Source organism: Nansenia antarctica (genome assembly GCF_963989245.1).
Source record: "Nansenia antarctica genome assembly, chromosome: 1".
NCBI classification, from domain to species: domain Eukaryota; kingdom Metazoa; phylum Chordata; class Actinopteri; order Argentiniformes; family Microstomatidae; genus Nansenia; species Nansenia antarctica.
Genome location: NC_137674.1, coordinates 57,484,187 through 57,499,233, shown reverse-complemented (window position 1 = coordinate 57,499,233; position 15,047 = coordinate 57,484,187). Strand labels below are relative to the sequence as shown.

General features: G+C 45.6%; 1 protein-coding gene across 1 annotated transcript in view; it reads right to left on the bottom strand.

The window, feature by feature from the left end:
- The window catches only part of plcb1l (phospholipase C beta 1-like), a gene marked incomplete at both ends in the record, with an annotated part of 147,655 nt that overhangs the window by 51,531 nt on the left and 81,077 nt on the right, over positions 1-15,047 (bottom strand). The window contains 6 exons of the mRNA XM_080538783.1: positions 599-765; positions 2,061-2,161; positions 4,625-4,700; positions 5,708-5,761; positions 12,005-12,084; positions 12,634-12,774. Of these exons, the coding sequence (XP_080394909.1) occupies positions 599-765; positions 2,061-2,161; positions 4,625-4,700; positions 5,708-5,761; positions 12,005-12,084; positions 12,634-12,774 (619 nt within the window). The remainder of the gene's footprint in view (positions 1-598; positions 766-2,060; positions 2,162-4,624; positions 4,701-5,707; positions 5,762-12,004; positions 12,085-12,633; positions 12,775-15,047) is intronic.

Genomic DNA, 15,047 nt, shown 5'->3' with positions numbered 1-15,047 from the left:
GTGAAGCACTCCTCAGGGACACACACTCACACACACACACACACACACTACTGAACCCTACCGTATGCTCCTGTCTGATAACACAGGAAAAACAATGTGTGTGTTTTTGTTTCGTGTATGTGTGTACACGTGACTGATTGTAAGCCTGACTGTTTCTTTGTATGTGTGTGTGTGTGTGTGTGTGTGTGTGTGTGTGTCTGTGTCTGTGCAGACCTCTCACATTCCGTTCCCTGGCACCCCACTATGTCCTCACTCACTGGCCCCTGGACACAATGTAACAGAGCTGTTTCTATGGTAACACCCTCTGCCAAACTCACTGCCCCTCTGAGAAGGGGAGAACTCTGTGTGTACTCTGAAAACATCACTGTTTCCCTAAAACGTGTGTGTGTGTGTGTACAGTCTGAAAATCGCAGGATTTCCTTAAAATGTCTGTGTACTTTAAAACCAGTTTCCCTGCAGATCCATGTCTGTGCGTCTGTGTGTGTGTGTGTGTGTGTGTGTGTGTGTGTGTGTGTGTGTGTGTGTGTGTGTGTGTGTGCGTGTGTGCGTGTGCGTGTGTGTGTGTGTGTGTGTGTGTGCATGTGTGTGTTATACAAACCTTTCTGTGCCAGTGTAGCATTGGGTTCATATTTGTCCACCAGGGTCTGTACTTGCTCTGGTTTGAGAGGGGGGTACAGGATCTCGTTGAGGCGAGGGTCTCTCTGCTTAATGTTGATAAACTCTGTAAACTGCTCCACTGTCAGATACGGACGACTCTTGGCCCCACTGAGAGAGGAGAGAGGGAGGAGAAAGAGGAGAGGAGTGGACGGGGGGGGGTGAGAGAAGGACAAGAGGGAGTGGACGGGGAGGGGAAGGAGAGGGCGAGAAGAGAGGGGGAAGGAGAAGAGAAGAGAATAGGAGAGGGAGAAGAGGTGCAGGGGAGGGGGGTTGGGGGGGAGGAGTGAGGGGTGGAACAAGATAAGAGACGATATAAAGAAGAGGAAATGAGGGAGGACAGGAGGAATAATTAGAGAGGAGGAGAGACAGACACGCGGGAACACGAGATCAAATGTTGTGTTAAGTAAATTATGAGATTTGATTAAAAACCCCTTTCATATCTGTCTCGACCAGAGCGTATCATATTCTCACATCTCTCTCTTTCTCTCTCTCTCTCTTGCTCCGATCTACCTTTCTCTCACAGCCTTTCACTTAATTCTAATTAAAATGTGGATTGAAGACTTTTAATTTGCCTGGGTTGCACTAGCAATCTGTCTCATCTTCTGGGCCATAGCCCTCAGAAACACATGGTGGTATCCTTTACAGCCATGGTCTCTCTCTCTCTCTTTCTCTCCAACCCAGCACTAACACACTTATCAACAAGCTCTTACACTGCGCTAGAGCAGGAGAGGCTGGTGGAGGTCCAAATCAGAGGATGTGTGTTAAGAGCAGTGTTCTTCTACCATGGTCCTGGAGAGTTACAGTGTGCAGGCTATCCTAACACATACCCACTTGCCTCTTACTACATACAGGGGAGGCTGGTGGAGGTAGAAATCGGAGGACGGGCTCCTTGTAACGGAGGGTACAGAATGGTCCGTACCATGTGTTAGAAGGAGCCCGTCCTCTGATTTCTACCTCGACCAGCCTCTCTTGTAGTGTTAGGATAGAAAAAGAAACGGCATACTTCTGTCGAGGATCTATCGAGGAACTGTCGAGGAACTGAAGCCTAAGGACTTTCTCTTATACTTGTATAATTGGATGTAACAATAAACTCGAAACTTTCAACACACTATGTACCTCTCCAGGATAGGAGAACACCACTCTTCACTGGGAAGAAGCAGTCATAGGTACGGTGAAGATCAAGTGAAATCTCTGGATAAAGTAGGGGAGTGACGGGGAGTAACGGAAGAACTACAAGTAACAACCAGTCCTTTTGTAGCAAGATCGCTTCAAGCTGCCACCGTGTTCCGTGAGTTCTGTCCTACAGCTTTTATTTCCTTGAGGGAAGCGTTTGTGACGTGCAGTTCAGGTTGTCTCTCCTCTGGGAGTGAGTGAGAGAGAAGATTGGAGAACACCTGTCTTACACGTCAGAGAAGATGTTGTCCAGCTCCGGTCTGGGGCAGATGCTGCCGAGGAACACTTTGTACACCTCTGCCGTGAAGTCCTCCTGGGGGATGGAGTCATTCTGGGGGAGGAGAACACACATGGTCAACTCACGGTCAGACTGGTATCATGTACAGGTAAGTTCAGTCTGGTTGGGGTTTGATGATTCCAATCATTTATGTCTCTATCTGTCTCTCTATCTGTGTCTCTCTCCCCCTCTCTCACAGCCATGCACGCACGCACGCACGCACGCACGCACGCACGCACGCACACACACGCACACACACACACACGCACGCACGCACACACACACACACACACACACACACACACACACACACACACACACACACACACACACACACACACACACACACTAATATCACCATCCATTCCTATATATCTCGAATCTCCAGTAGAAGCACAGCTCATTCTAAAAAGGTCATAGTATATTATCGTCCAGGCAGGAAATCTTAAGTGTGGAAAGTGAAATGGGATGATACTACAGTATTTTCTACATACAGTAGGTGCCCTAATATTCTGTATGAGGTGAATGATATAGAACACACTGTTACTCTAACTCATTTGAGGTAAAATAGCCAAAGAGCCACAAGCATGTCCTGGGATTGTAAGATGGGTTTTGGGGGGATTTTTGATTGAAAAAGCAGATTTCCAGCGGAGCAGGGATTGGTTCAACCAGCCGGCACATAGCCAAGGTAGGAGAAGGCTATGGTTGGTTGATAGCAGTTTGATCTCATTTCATGATTTGGTAGACAAGACGATTGACTAGAATAAATATGAACAATCACTCTTTTCCTCCATCTCTCTCTCTCTCCCTCTCTCTCTCTCTCCCTGCCTCTCTCTCTCTCTCTCTCTCTCTCTCTCTCTCTCTCTCTCTCTCTCTCTCTCCCTGCCTCTCTCTCTCTCTCTCTCTCTCAGATGGTAATGTTACTGGCTGGAAAAGGGTCTTAGCTAAGGTCCTGAAGCCCATGGTGGGTCAACAGCCGGAGGTATGAGTGGACTTCAGACATGCAGGAGAACCAGTTGAAAATGGACAGAACATAATTCCATGAATCCGACTAATTGTCTACTCTGACTTGTCTACTCTTTTTTCCAGAGTGTGATTATGTTGGTAGGATAAGATAAATGCCATTTTCAGTCAAGTAAGGTGCAGAGAGCAAGAACACACACCCCCCCCCACACACACACACACACAATTGTTATAAAAGCCAATACTGTAGGCCTCATACATGTATTACCACAGATAAGATAATTGGAGCAGAACAACAGCAGTCTATAAAAGGGAGAAGGGATCTGAGAAGAGGGATGAGGAGGGGATAAAGATGCAGGTCAAGCGGCACTGAGATTCGATGTGTGTGTGTGGGGGGGGGGGGGGGGGGGGGGATTAACAGCGCCATCATTTAGCTTTAATTAATTGCACATTGCAACAACAACAAATCCCAGCAGACCTCCAAAAGGCAATACATCTCTCTCTCCCTCCCCTCTCACCCTTTGCTAATTACATACAGCCTGCGTGTCTGTCTGTGTATTTGGGAGCATGTGCATGTGTGTATGCTCGCTCAAAAGTATTGTGAATCTGAAGATCTCTCTGTCAGATAAGTTCAAAGTCTTAGAAATGTGTGTGTGTGTGTGTGTAACTTTGTACGCATTCATACATCCTTGTGTAGGTGTATGGGTATGGGTATGGGTATGGGTATGGGTGTGTGTGTGTGTGTGTGTGTGACTGTTTAAAGCAGCTTTTTTTTCCAACACTAATTGGTTGCTATTCCTTGCAGACAGTGCTCATTTACTGTGACGAGAAGCACATTAGGACTCTAGTGTAGGATAGGAAGGCTGCTCTGCAGTTAAATCTGGGCTGGGTGAAACAGCCTTTGTCACCCCGGCCTCTCGGGACTCTATTATATTAATAGGACTCGAGACAAAAGCACTTATGAGTGGAAGTCATGGGAACAACCATAAAAGATGAGTCAAAACAAATGAGTTCTTTTGAAGGGCAATCATTATCAGATGTCCTGGGGTTTAATAAAAGCTTATGTTATAGAAGATTGATGACTGGAAGGATGGATGGAGGGAGGGAGAGATGGGGTAGAGATAGAGAGAAATACAGACAGACAAAAAGACAGACAGACAGGTAGTGAGACAGACAGGCAGACAAACAGACAGTCAGACAGACAGACAGAAAGTGAGACAGACAGACAGGCAGACAGACAGAAACTGACACAGACAGATAGGCAGACAGACAAACAGACAGACAGTGAGACAGACAGGCAGACAGAAAGTGAGACAGACAGACAGACAGACAAACAGGCAGACAGTGAGACAGACAGGTAGAAAAACAGACAGACGGTGAGACAGACAGACAGACAGGCAGACAAACAGTGAGACAGACAGGCAGACAAACAGACAGGCAGTGAGACAGACAGGCAGACAAACAGACAGACAGCGAGGCAGACAAACAGACAGACAGTGAGACAGACAGTCAGACAGACAGACAGACAAACAGACAGAGGCCAGAGTATCTCACCCTGCCAGACGGGAGGTTGCAGTTCTCCAGGGCCGTCTCCACCCGCTTCCTGTCTGCTGAAAACATCCTGAAGATGCTGTAGAGACATCACAGAGAACAGGCTTACTCAACCCTACCTTTAAACCCTACCTTACTCAACCCTACCTTTAAACCCTACCATGTCTTGATGCTTTAACGAGCCATAAAAAAAATTGTTATACTGGTTGGAGGTCTCCTCTCTCACCTAAAGCTTCTCTAATCCCTTTATGGTCGTGCTGATCCATGAGCACATATCTTAACTTGGAGAGTCAAGTCGGGCAGACATTATGCACAGCGACAAGGTTAATTCCCTCAATTACGGAGAGAGAGGGATGGGTTAGCGTCGCCCTCCCCCACCTCCTCTCTGTTGACCCTCAGAATTAGCTGCCGCAGCTCTGAGAGAGGTTATCACAGTTAGTTATCACTGAGAGAAGTTATCAGAGAGGAGTTATCACAGGGCTTTAACATCGCATTTCTCAAACTCTGAACTTATCTGATAGAGAGAGCTTCGGATTCACAATACTCTTGAGTGTGCACGCAGACAAACACACACACGCACAAACGCATGCACGCATGCACCCACACACACACACACACACACACACACACACACACACATACACACATACACACATACACACATACACACACACACACACACATACACACACACACACACACACACACACACACATGCACGCGCACACACTCTCCAGGCTGAATGGGGCTGATAGCGAGGTACTGATGGGTATGACTACTGAAGAGCACTCCTGGGTAATGGCTGTCTCTCTCTGGTGATTGTGGTCAGATTTCCCTGCTGAACTGAATCTCTCACACAAAGGGGTATTCTCCAGGGGAAGAGATGAGAGAGATAGAGGAGAGGAGAGAGGAGAGGAGAGGAGAGGGGTGAGAGGAGAAATGGAGGAGAGGAGAGGAGAGGAGAGGAGAGATGGAGGAGAGGAGAGAGAGAGAGGGGAGAGGAATAGAGGAGAGGACGAGAGAGAGATGGAGAAGAAGAAAGGAGAGAGAGAGAGAGAGAGAGAGGGATGAGTCAGAGAGACTTACTTCTTGACAGGGATGCGTCCCTCAGGGTTGAGCTGCAGTTTCAGCCGTGTGTATCTGTGGGAAAGAAAACATGGACAGACAGAGATTTTTTTTCACAAAACATATAATTCTGCGGCTGATGGAAAAAGGATGGGGGGGGGGTCAGGTTTGTCCTGTGTGCTTGAATGAGTCACTGCACATGTTTCTGAATCTCTACGTGTGTCCACACTGATGCATAATATGCACAATTCTATGTGAATGGCTGAATGCAAGTGTGTGTGTACGCCGCAACGCTGGGGGATTACACAGGCTTCCGTGTGTACATAGGCCTAATTCTGTTCATGTGTGTGTATGCACTGAGTGATTGCATATATGTGTGTGTGTGTGGGTGTGTGTGTGTGTGTGTGTGTATGTGTGTGGTGTGTGTGTGTGTGTGTGTGTGTGTGTGTGTGTGTGTGTGTGTGTGTGTGTGTAAAACACTGACTAATTGCTTATGTCTCTGTGTTTGCATTTCACACACTGCTCGCCACTAATCCCAGGATGCTTTGTGTTGGCAGTGCAGAGCTGGGCAGCAACAGTTCTTGGTCTATTAATAACCTTGCTGGCTGCAACTGGGGCCAATCATTACACCCTCCTCGCCCCTAAATGGCTGCTTGCTAATAATGAATACCTATTATACCATCTACCAAGCGAGTCAGGCCGTCGGCTCCCAGCAAAAAGGGTCTAACAACCAACGCTTTGACTGCCTGCCCCTGCCTGCCTGCCTCTTTCTTGCCTGCCTGCCTGCCTCTTTCTTGCCTGCCTGCTTCTTTCTTGCTTGCCTGCCTGCCTGTCTGCCTGCCTCTTCCTTCCCCGTCTGCCTGCCTCTTTCTTCCCCGTCTGCCTGCCTCTTTCTTGCCTGTCTGCCTGTCTGCCTGCCTCTTTCTTGCCTGCCGCCTGCCTGCCTGCTTTCCTCTGAGGAGGAGAACCTGAGGTGGTGAGGTAGACTACAGCGAGTAAGGGGAGACATTCATCATCAAAAAAAAGACTTGCCGTAACATACTGTTGCTCCAATGTAGGTGATTTATCAAGAGTCACACATGCTTAACCCTGATGAAGGCAGTTTGTTTGCTGTGCCTGCCTCCCTCCATTTCTCTTCCCCAGCCTCTGTCCATTACAGTACCCCCTACTGGGAATGAATCACTAATCTGACATGACTTTTGGTTAAAAGGCGACGTAGTGAGGCCCTCGCTTTCACCCATCTAATTGTGTTAGATCAGTGATTATGTCAAGGAGGGAAGGAAGGATGTATTTAAAAGCTGTGAAACTCTCCTGCAGCAGTCCAGCCTCCTCTGTCGCTCTGTCGCTCTCTCCCTCTCTTTCTTTCTCTGTGGAGGAGAGTTCACACTGGTTGATACTAAACCCAATAGACCAGGCCCGACTCTGAGAATAGGGCTAATTGGTGTTTGAAACAGTTGCTTGTGGGAGTTCTGAAGGTTATGTGCCTTCCACTGTGAGTGTGTCAACTGCTGTGCTACAGGTAGTGGTATTATAGTGGTCTATAGCTCAATGACCTAACACTGTACAGACGACCCTGACGTTCTATCGCCGAGGCGGTCACGTAAGGGATACACTTTCTATGTGTTTTCCGGTCACGGTCGAAACCGTCCTCAGATGTCACGGAGATGCTCTGACGTCAACGTTCGCAGGGAACAAATCCCGCTGAGCCACCGGAGCCCACAAAGGGCCACAGTGTGTCACCGGCCAAAACACCCCCCCCCCCTACCCCCCCCCCTTTCAATTCACTGTGCAGTAAGTGGAAGGACGGAGTTTTTTGTTTTTTTGGTCCCAGTCAATTATCCCGCTCGGGTCGGAGTGAAAGGCTGGGTTTCGGTCAAACAACTCAGTCCCAGTGATAAACATCACACAGATGGTCAACAAGGCGGAACGGAGGACAACAGAGCAGAACAGAGGACAACAGGGCAGAACAGAGGAGAACAGGGCAGAACAGAGGACAACAGAGCAGAACAGAGGAGAACAGAGGACAACAGGGCAGAACAGAGGAGAACAGAGCAGAACAGAGGAGAACAGAGCAGAACAGAGGAGAACAGGGCAGAACAGAGGAGAACAGGGCAGAACAGAGGAGAACAGAGCAGAACAGAGTAGAACAGAGCAGAACAGAGGAGAACAGAGGAGAACAGAGCAGAACAGAGCAGAACAGAGGAGAACAGAGCAGAACAGAGGAGAACAGAGGAGAACAGAGGAGAACAGGGCAGAACAGAGCAGAACAGAGGAGAACAGAGCAGAACAGAGGAGAACAGGGCAGAACAGAGGAGAACAGGGCAGAACAGAGGAGAACAGAGCAGAACAGAGCAGAACAGAGGAGAACAGAGGAGAACAGAGCAGAACAGAGGAGAACAGAGGAGAACAGAGGAGAACAGAGCAGAACAGAGGAGAACAGAGCAGAACAGAGGAGAACAGAGCAGAACAGAGGAGAACAGAGCAGAACAGGGCAGAACAGAGGAGAACAGAGCAGAACAGAGGAGAACAGAGCAGAACAGAGCAGAACAGGGCAGAACAGAGGAGAACAGGGCAGAACAGAGGACAACAGAGGAGAACAGAGGAGAACAGAGCAGAACAGAGGAGAACAGGGGAGAACAGAGGAGAACAGAGGAGAACAGAGGAGAAGAGAGCAGAACAGAGCAGAACAGAGCAGAACAGAGGAGAACAGGGCAGAACAGAGGAGAACAGAGGAGAACAGGGCAGAACAGAGGAGAACAGAGCAGAACAGAGGAGAACAGAGGAGAACAGAGGAGAACAGAGGAGAACAGAGGAGAACAGATGAGAACAGAGGAGAACAGAGGAGAACAGAGGAGAACAGAGGAGAACAGAGGAGAACAGAGGAGAACAGAGGAGAACAGAGGAGAACAGAGGAGAACAGAGGACAACAGGGCAGAACAGGGCAGAACAGAGGAGAACAGAGGAGAACAGGGCAGAACAGAGGAGAACAGAGGAGAACAGAGGAGAACAGAGGACAACAGGGCAGAACAGGGCAGAACAGAGGAGAACAGAGCAGAACAGAGCAGAACAGAGGAGAACAGAGGAGAACAGAGGAGAACAGAGGAGAACAGAGCAGAACAGAGCAGAACAGAGCAGAACAGAGGAGAACAGAGGAGAACAGAGGAGAACAGAGGAGAACAGAGCAGAACAGAGGAGAACAGAGGACAACAGGGCAGAACAGAGGACAACAGAGCAGAACAGAGGACAACAGGGCAGAACAGAGGACAACAGGGCAGAACAGAGGAGAACAGAGCAGACCAGAGGAGAACAGAGCAGAACAGAGAAACATTCAAAACATTCAAAACACGAACTGAAAAATAAAGCTTGGAGCTACAAGTTCATAGTTGACATAGTTTAGACTGTGTAAACACAAACATCTTTTCAGTTTCAGCAGGGATATTAGTGTTTTGATATCTAGTATCTTTAGACATGGCTAGAACAACGGAGAGGGGGAGATGAAAAACAGTTATGTAAAGGTTCCAGGATCAATGGGGTCGCAGAGCGGTTTACCATTAACATTAAGAAAAGGATGCAATCATAATAGGGTTAGTGAGTAATGGTTACATCTATCTATAGACATTGTGTCACAGGTCTGTAAATGCTAAGAAGAAAAAACCCAATGTAATGCACCTCTCTCTCTCTCCCTGTGTGTGTGTGTGTGTGTGTGTGTGTGTGTGTGTGTGTGTGTGTGTGTGTGTGTGTGTGTGTGTGTGTGCATGCATGCATGTGTCTGTGTGTGTCTGTGTGTGTGTGTGTGTGTGTGTGTGTGTGTGTGTGTGTGTGTGTGTGTCTGTGTGTCTGTGTGTGTGAGTGTGAGTGTGTGTGTGTGTGTGTGTGTGTGTGTGTGTGTGTATGTGTGAGTCTGTGTGTGTGCATGCATGCATGTGTCTGTGTCTGTGTGTGTGTATGCGTGTGTCTGTCTATCTGTGTGTGTGTGTGTGTGTGTGTGTGTGTGTGTGTTACATTTGTTGTCTGTCTCTGTCAGAGGGTTATGGAGAATGAAAACGGTAGGCTTCCATTATAGTCACAGTCTTCATATGAGTGCAGTAGCATGTCAGTTGTATGTACCATGATACAGTGCCCTGCATAAGTAATGGGACATTGAAGCTTTTTCTTCTTCTTTTGGCTCTACATTCCAAAAGATTTTTAAAGTAGAGATTTTCAGCTTTTATTTGATGGAATTTGTATACATATTGGTTTCACCATTCAGAAATTACAACACTTTTATGCATAGTCCCCCTATTTCAGAGTACCCAAAAGTAATGAGACAGATTTAGCAAATGTCTAAATTAAGCATGCAACAATTGCCTGAAGTCTGCAACCCATTGACACCACCAAAGCGGGTTCTCTGGTGAAGATCTGCCAGGCCTGTACCTCAGCCCTCTTCAGTTGTTGCCTAATATTATCATCAGGAAATTAAATGCATGTTCAATTGGATTTGAATCTAAAGATTGACTTGGCCACTCAAGACCACTAGAAGTTTCAACTTTTTGGCCCTGCAAAACTCCCTGTTGGCAGTATGTTTTGTGTCATTGTCTTACTGTATGATGAAGCACTATCTAATGAACTTGGAGGCATTTGCACTTCAGAATACATTCTGTTGCTGCCGTCAGCTGTTACACCCATCAATTAAGACAAATTAGCAAATTAGCACCTCCTGCACCCCCTGCACCATGCTTCACAGTCAATGTGGAATGGTGTAAACCTTGGGCAGACCCTTTTTTCCTCAAAAGGTTCCTTTTGCAATCACTTTGGTACATGATATTATTAATCTGATCTGTCCACAATACCTTCTTTCCAGTCATATGCAGGCTTTTTAGCAAACTGTACCCTGACTATCCTTTTTGAGCATAACTAGTGGTTTGCACCTTCCAGTGAAGCATCTGTGGTTTGGCTGGTGATATATTCTGCGGATGGTAGTCTCAAGCCTACATCCTGGAAAGTGTTCCTGATCTGTGGGACAGTTGTTTTGGGAGGTTTTCTTAATTGTGAGGATTAATCAGCCATCCACTGCGGAAGTGTCCCTTGGTCTACTCACCCGTTTGTGATTGCTAACTAACTTTTAAACTTAAACTTAAGGGGTGGCTTAAACTAAACCAAATTTGTGATCATGAGTAATCATACTCATTTCAAGCACTCCTCGTAAACACTGTTTTTAATTATATTCGTCACTTTGTCATGTATCTGTGTATTATCTCATTTTGTACTGTATTGCAATGTTGCGTCATTTTGCTGTGCCTGCTTATCTTGTATTGTCTTGCTTTGTCTTGTATTGTCATGTAGTGTATTGCCTGTTGTGTCGTTTTGTTGTGCTTGCTGATGTTTTTAATGACACTACACCATTCATTTTGTAATAGCCTGCTCAGGAACTACAGATGGAAATTAGCTCATGAGCTAACTCTGGCGCATTTAGGCTACATTGATGTGGAAACTGATTTGTTGATTAATGTGCACTGTCCCTGGTAAATAAATAAATAAAATAAAACAAATTAAAAAAATTGCTGAGCTCCAAACTATCTAAGTAATCTAGAAAGTATTTTATCCATACAGGTACAGTATGTACTACATTACAATGATCTCTTGGCAATCATATTATACGGTATTTCCATCTGCAGTATGAGCTAAATGATCAATATTCCATACACAACATTCTATGACGAGATCCAGAGTCTGCAAGATTTCTTACTAACACCCTCAAGGCTGCACATTCAATCAATACAAATACGTTCATTCATATTTTTATTAACAGTATTTGCTTCGATTTTAATTAATTCCACTCATACTTCTTATTCTGGTTGGTTGCTCAAGGCTAAAAGAAAGTCCCTGCAGAGTCTGTCTAGCCTTGGTTATGATCACGTCTCTGGGCGTGGGTGATGTTCATACATTGTTAAGATATTACTTCTACAGTCGTGGTGTATGTTTGTGTGTGTGTGTGTGTGTGTGTGTGTGTGTGTGTGTGTGTGTGTGTGTTTGTGTGTGTGTGTGTGTGTGTGCATTTTACTTTTTGGCATTTAGAAAACGCCTTTATCCAAAGCGACTTACAGCAAATACATAAAGACAAAAGACTAAGTAAGTGAATCATCTACACATCAGTCATAGCAAGACAATATCAGCTATGCTTGGGCCAGGGGCCATTGGCAGTCATAATGCTTGAAAAAGGAAAGATGTTTTAAAATGTTTTTTTACATTTTGTATTAAGTGTGTGTGTGTGTGTGTGTGTGTGTGTGTGTGTGTGTGTGTGTGTATGTGTGAGTGTGTGTGATGTGTTCAGAGTCTTACGTTTTCTCCAGGCAGGCCTCTCTAGACATGTTCTGAGCCAGGAGGTTAGAAGATAGGTTGAACAGCTCTTCCGCCCACTCCTAAAGCCGGAAAAAAAGACGAAACACACACACACACACACACACACAGAGAGAGAGAGAGTCCGTCGGAGGGAAGAAACACAGCCGCAATGATCTATTCGAGATGAAACCTCTCCTACAGACCTCATACAGACCTCATAATTATACACTAGAGGATCGATGAGTTCATTGAAAGTCTAACAAGTCCTCCTAACTGGTCTCATACTGAATGGACGTTATCCTTTGTAAACAGTTATCAATAATACACTTCAGAACGGTTAGTATCTATTAACTATTCATAGGCCCTGTAATAAAACTCGTATTCATGGTATCAAATCGTTAACCTGTTTTGTTTATAAATAATAGAACACTTAAACAATAATACAGCCCTGATGCCTGATATCGTCATGGTACCTGCACGAATATAATCCTAGTAAATGTTGTATTCCCCTCCTGAAATTGCATGAAGTTGAGGTATGTAATGGTGACCATGCCTGGTCAAATCAACATCTATTACCTATTAATTAATAAACCTGCGATAACACTCATATTCCTGTGTTGCTACTGTACCTTTGCGGTCTCCTCCTGAAAGGCCATGAAGTTGAGGTAGGTGATGTTGACCATGTCCGGGCCGCTCACCACCGTCAACATCCTGTTCTCCATCTTCCCCACCAGCACTCCCACGTCCAGCAGCTCCCGCAGCTTGACGTCCTACAGACACCAACACACAACATGAGGTAAATGACACACACTCCGAACACAAACACAAAATACCTATAAACCCCACACGGCCCCGCCTCCTACACCCCCGTGACACCACCTCTCATTGAGAGACAGCCTCTGAGGTTTTTCCACACAACCAGGACACAGCCCCTCACTCAATACATCTTCTCAATACATCTAAACATCTAAATACATCTAAACACCCTAACACGAACCAAACCTTCACACATGAACACAAGGGTAGACTATTCCACGACACCCTAAACCAGAATCCCTGACAAATGCCACCATCACACCATCACGTTCTCCCTACAGCAGAACAGCTCAGCTCCAGCAGGAAGGCAGCATCCTCAGTAGTCCTCTCTGATTAGATTCAACTTTATTGTCATTGCAGAGTACAAGTACTAGACAACCAAATGCAGTTAAGCATCTAACCAGTGAAAATAGTGATATACTGTAAGAACATGATATAAAAAAACATGACAATGATAGTGATAGGTAGAGTCAGTAAGGAATGTACGGTGGTTTAGAGGTATATACAGTTATGAGCTATGTACAGTGTGTACATGTGCATATGTATAAAAGAGGCTATATTAAAGAGACATGTGCAATGTGCAATATACAGTATGTGTAAAGGTAGTATTGGAAACATCAGTAGTGCAAAGGTTAAAGACTGATCACATTGACCAAGGATGTGCAACCAGCAGTCGTGTCCGGGGGGTGGGGGGACTCTGAGAGTCATTGTATCCCAGGGTGGGGGGGGGGGGGGAGACTGAGATGACAGTAACAGAACAATAACACAGTCTCAGGAAAAAAAAGAGACTCCAACTGCTTGGGACTGTAGAGAAGACAGAGGCAACAACCCAATTAGCCCGTCAGCTCCCTGATGATTATCCTGAGAATGGGAAGACAGCAGTTGTGTGTAGCCACGAGACCCCCTCTAACACTGTAGCCTCTGTGTAGACCCCCTCTAACAATCAACAACTAAAGAGATCCTCTTCGACTTCGAGGGATCGCTGACGAACACTAAATGTATCTCTGGTCCGAGATCTCGGAAACACAAGAGCCGTTCTTATTTAATACAATACCAACCAATCCGTTCCAAAGTGTGTACAGTTTGCCCTAACAGATGCAGGAACCACAATTATGTGGAAACAGGAAAGGCCTATAGATGGCTGAGAGACAGATTTGGTGCAGAGTTGCTGATCACTGAGTCGAAGTGATCAATGAGACGTATCCCATTTGAAGCTGACAGAACAAAGAGTGGCAAAGCATCATCATGGGACCTGCAGGTTCCACGGCCCAGGCTGCCTCTACTGATGTCACCTGTATCACCTTATTATTATTATTATTATTATTATTATTATTATTATTATTAGTGTTCCTACTACTACTACTACATAGTAGGAACAGTATTGTTATTGGTGGTATACTTCTTATTCTTTTCCCCACTTTGGTCAAATAGCTCAAAAAGTCCCTGACCAAAATGCTATAAATGTGCATGCCACAACTAGAGAGCATCAGTAACTATGGCAGAAAGAATGACCATGATTAGACCATAGGTGGCGCTATAATAACCAAAATTAAATAATTAACTTCAGAATGCTGGCATTTCCACTCTGTTGGATGAAAATGTATGAATGTACATATGTGACAGGGTCTGATTAATAGGTCCCCATCTCGGCAATTGTGAAACCTCACAATCGAGCCAAACAAGTCTTGTTGTGAAAAAATGTGTTTTCCATTTTTTGGCATAGGACGACAAACGAAGCGATGAAGAACCCACTCGATATCATATCCAACAGTTTTACATTCACTAAATACCTACATTTAGTTAGCAAAGTCGGGTGGGGGGTATTATGAATGAATGAATGAATGAATGAATGAATGAATGAATGAATGAATGGTCTTTATTGTCATTGCTATAGTACAGGTACCAAACAACGAAATTTGGGAGGGGTGGCTCCCCTGGTGCTAGGAGAGAAAAAAAAAAGAAAAAAAACAGGAAGGGAAAGGAGCTGGTTTACATAAATAAAGGCTATGTACACTATCCACTATATACTATACTGTACAGGTAAGACGACTAGGGTTGTCATATTGCACATAGTGTTATTGCACATTCATTTAAAGTGTCGCAGTTTGCAGGCTTGAAATGTACACATTTGTGCCTCAGCACTACACCTGATTTTTTCAATCCAGCAGCTGCCATCAATCCGTCCAGACTGTCCAGGGCCCAGAACCTAGGTCTTTGCTGTGTTCAG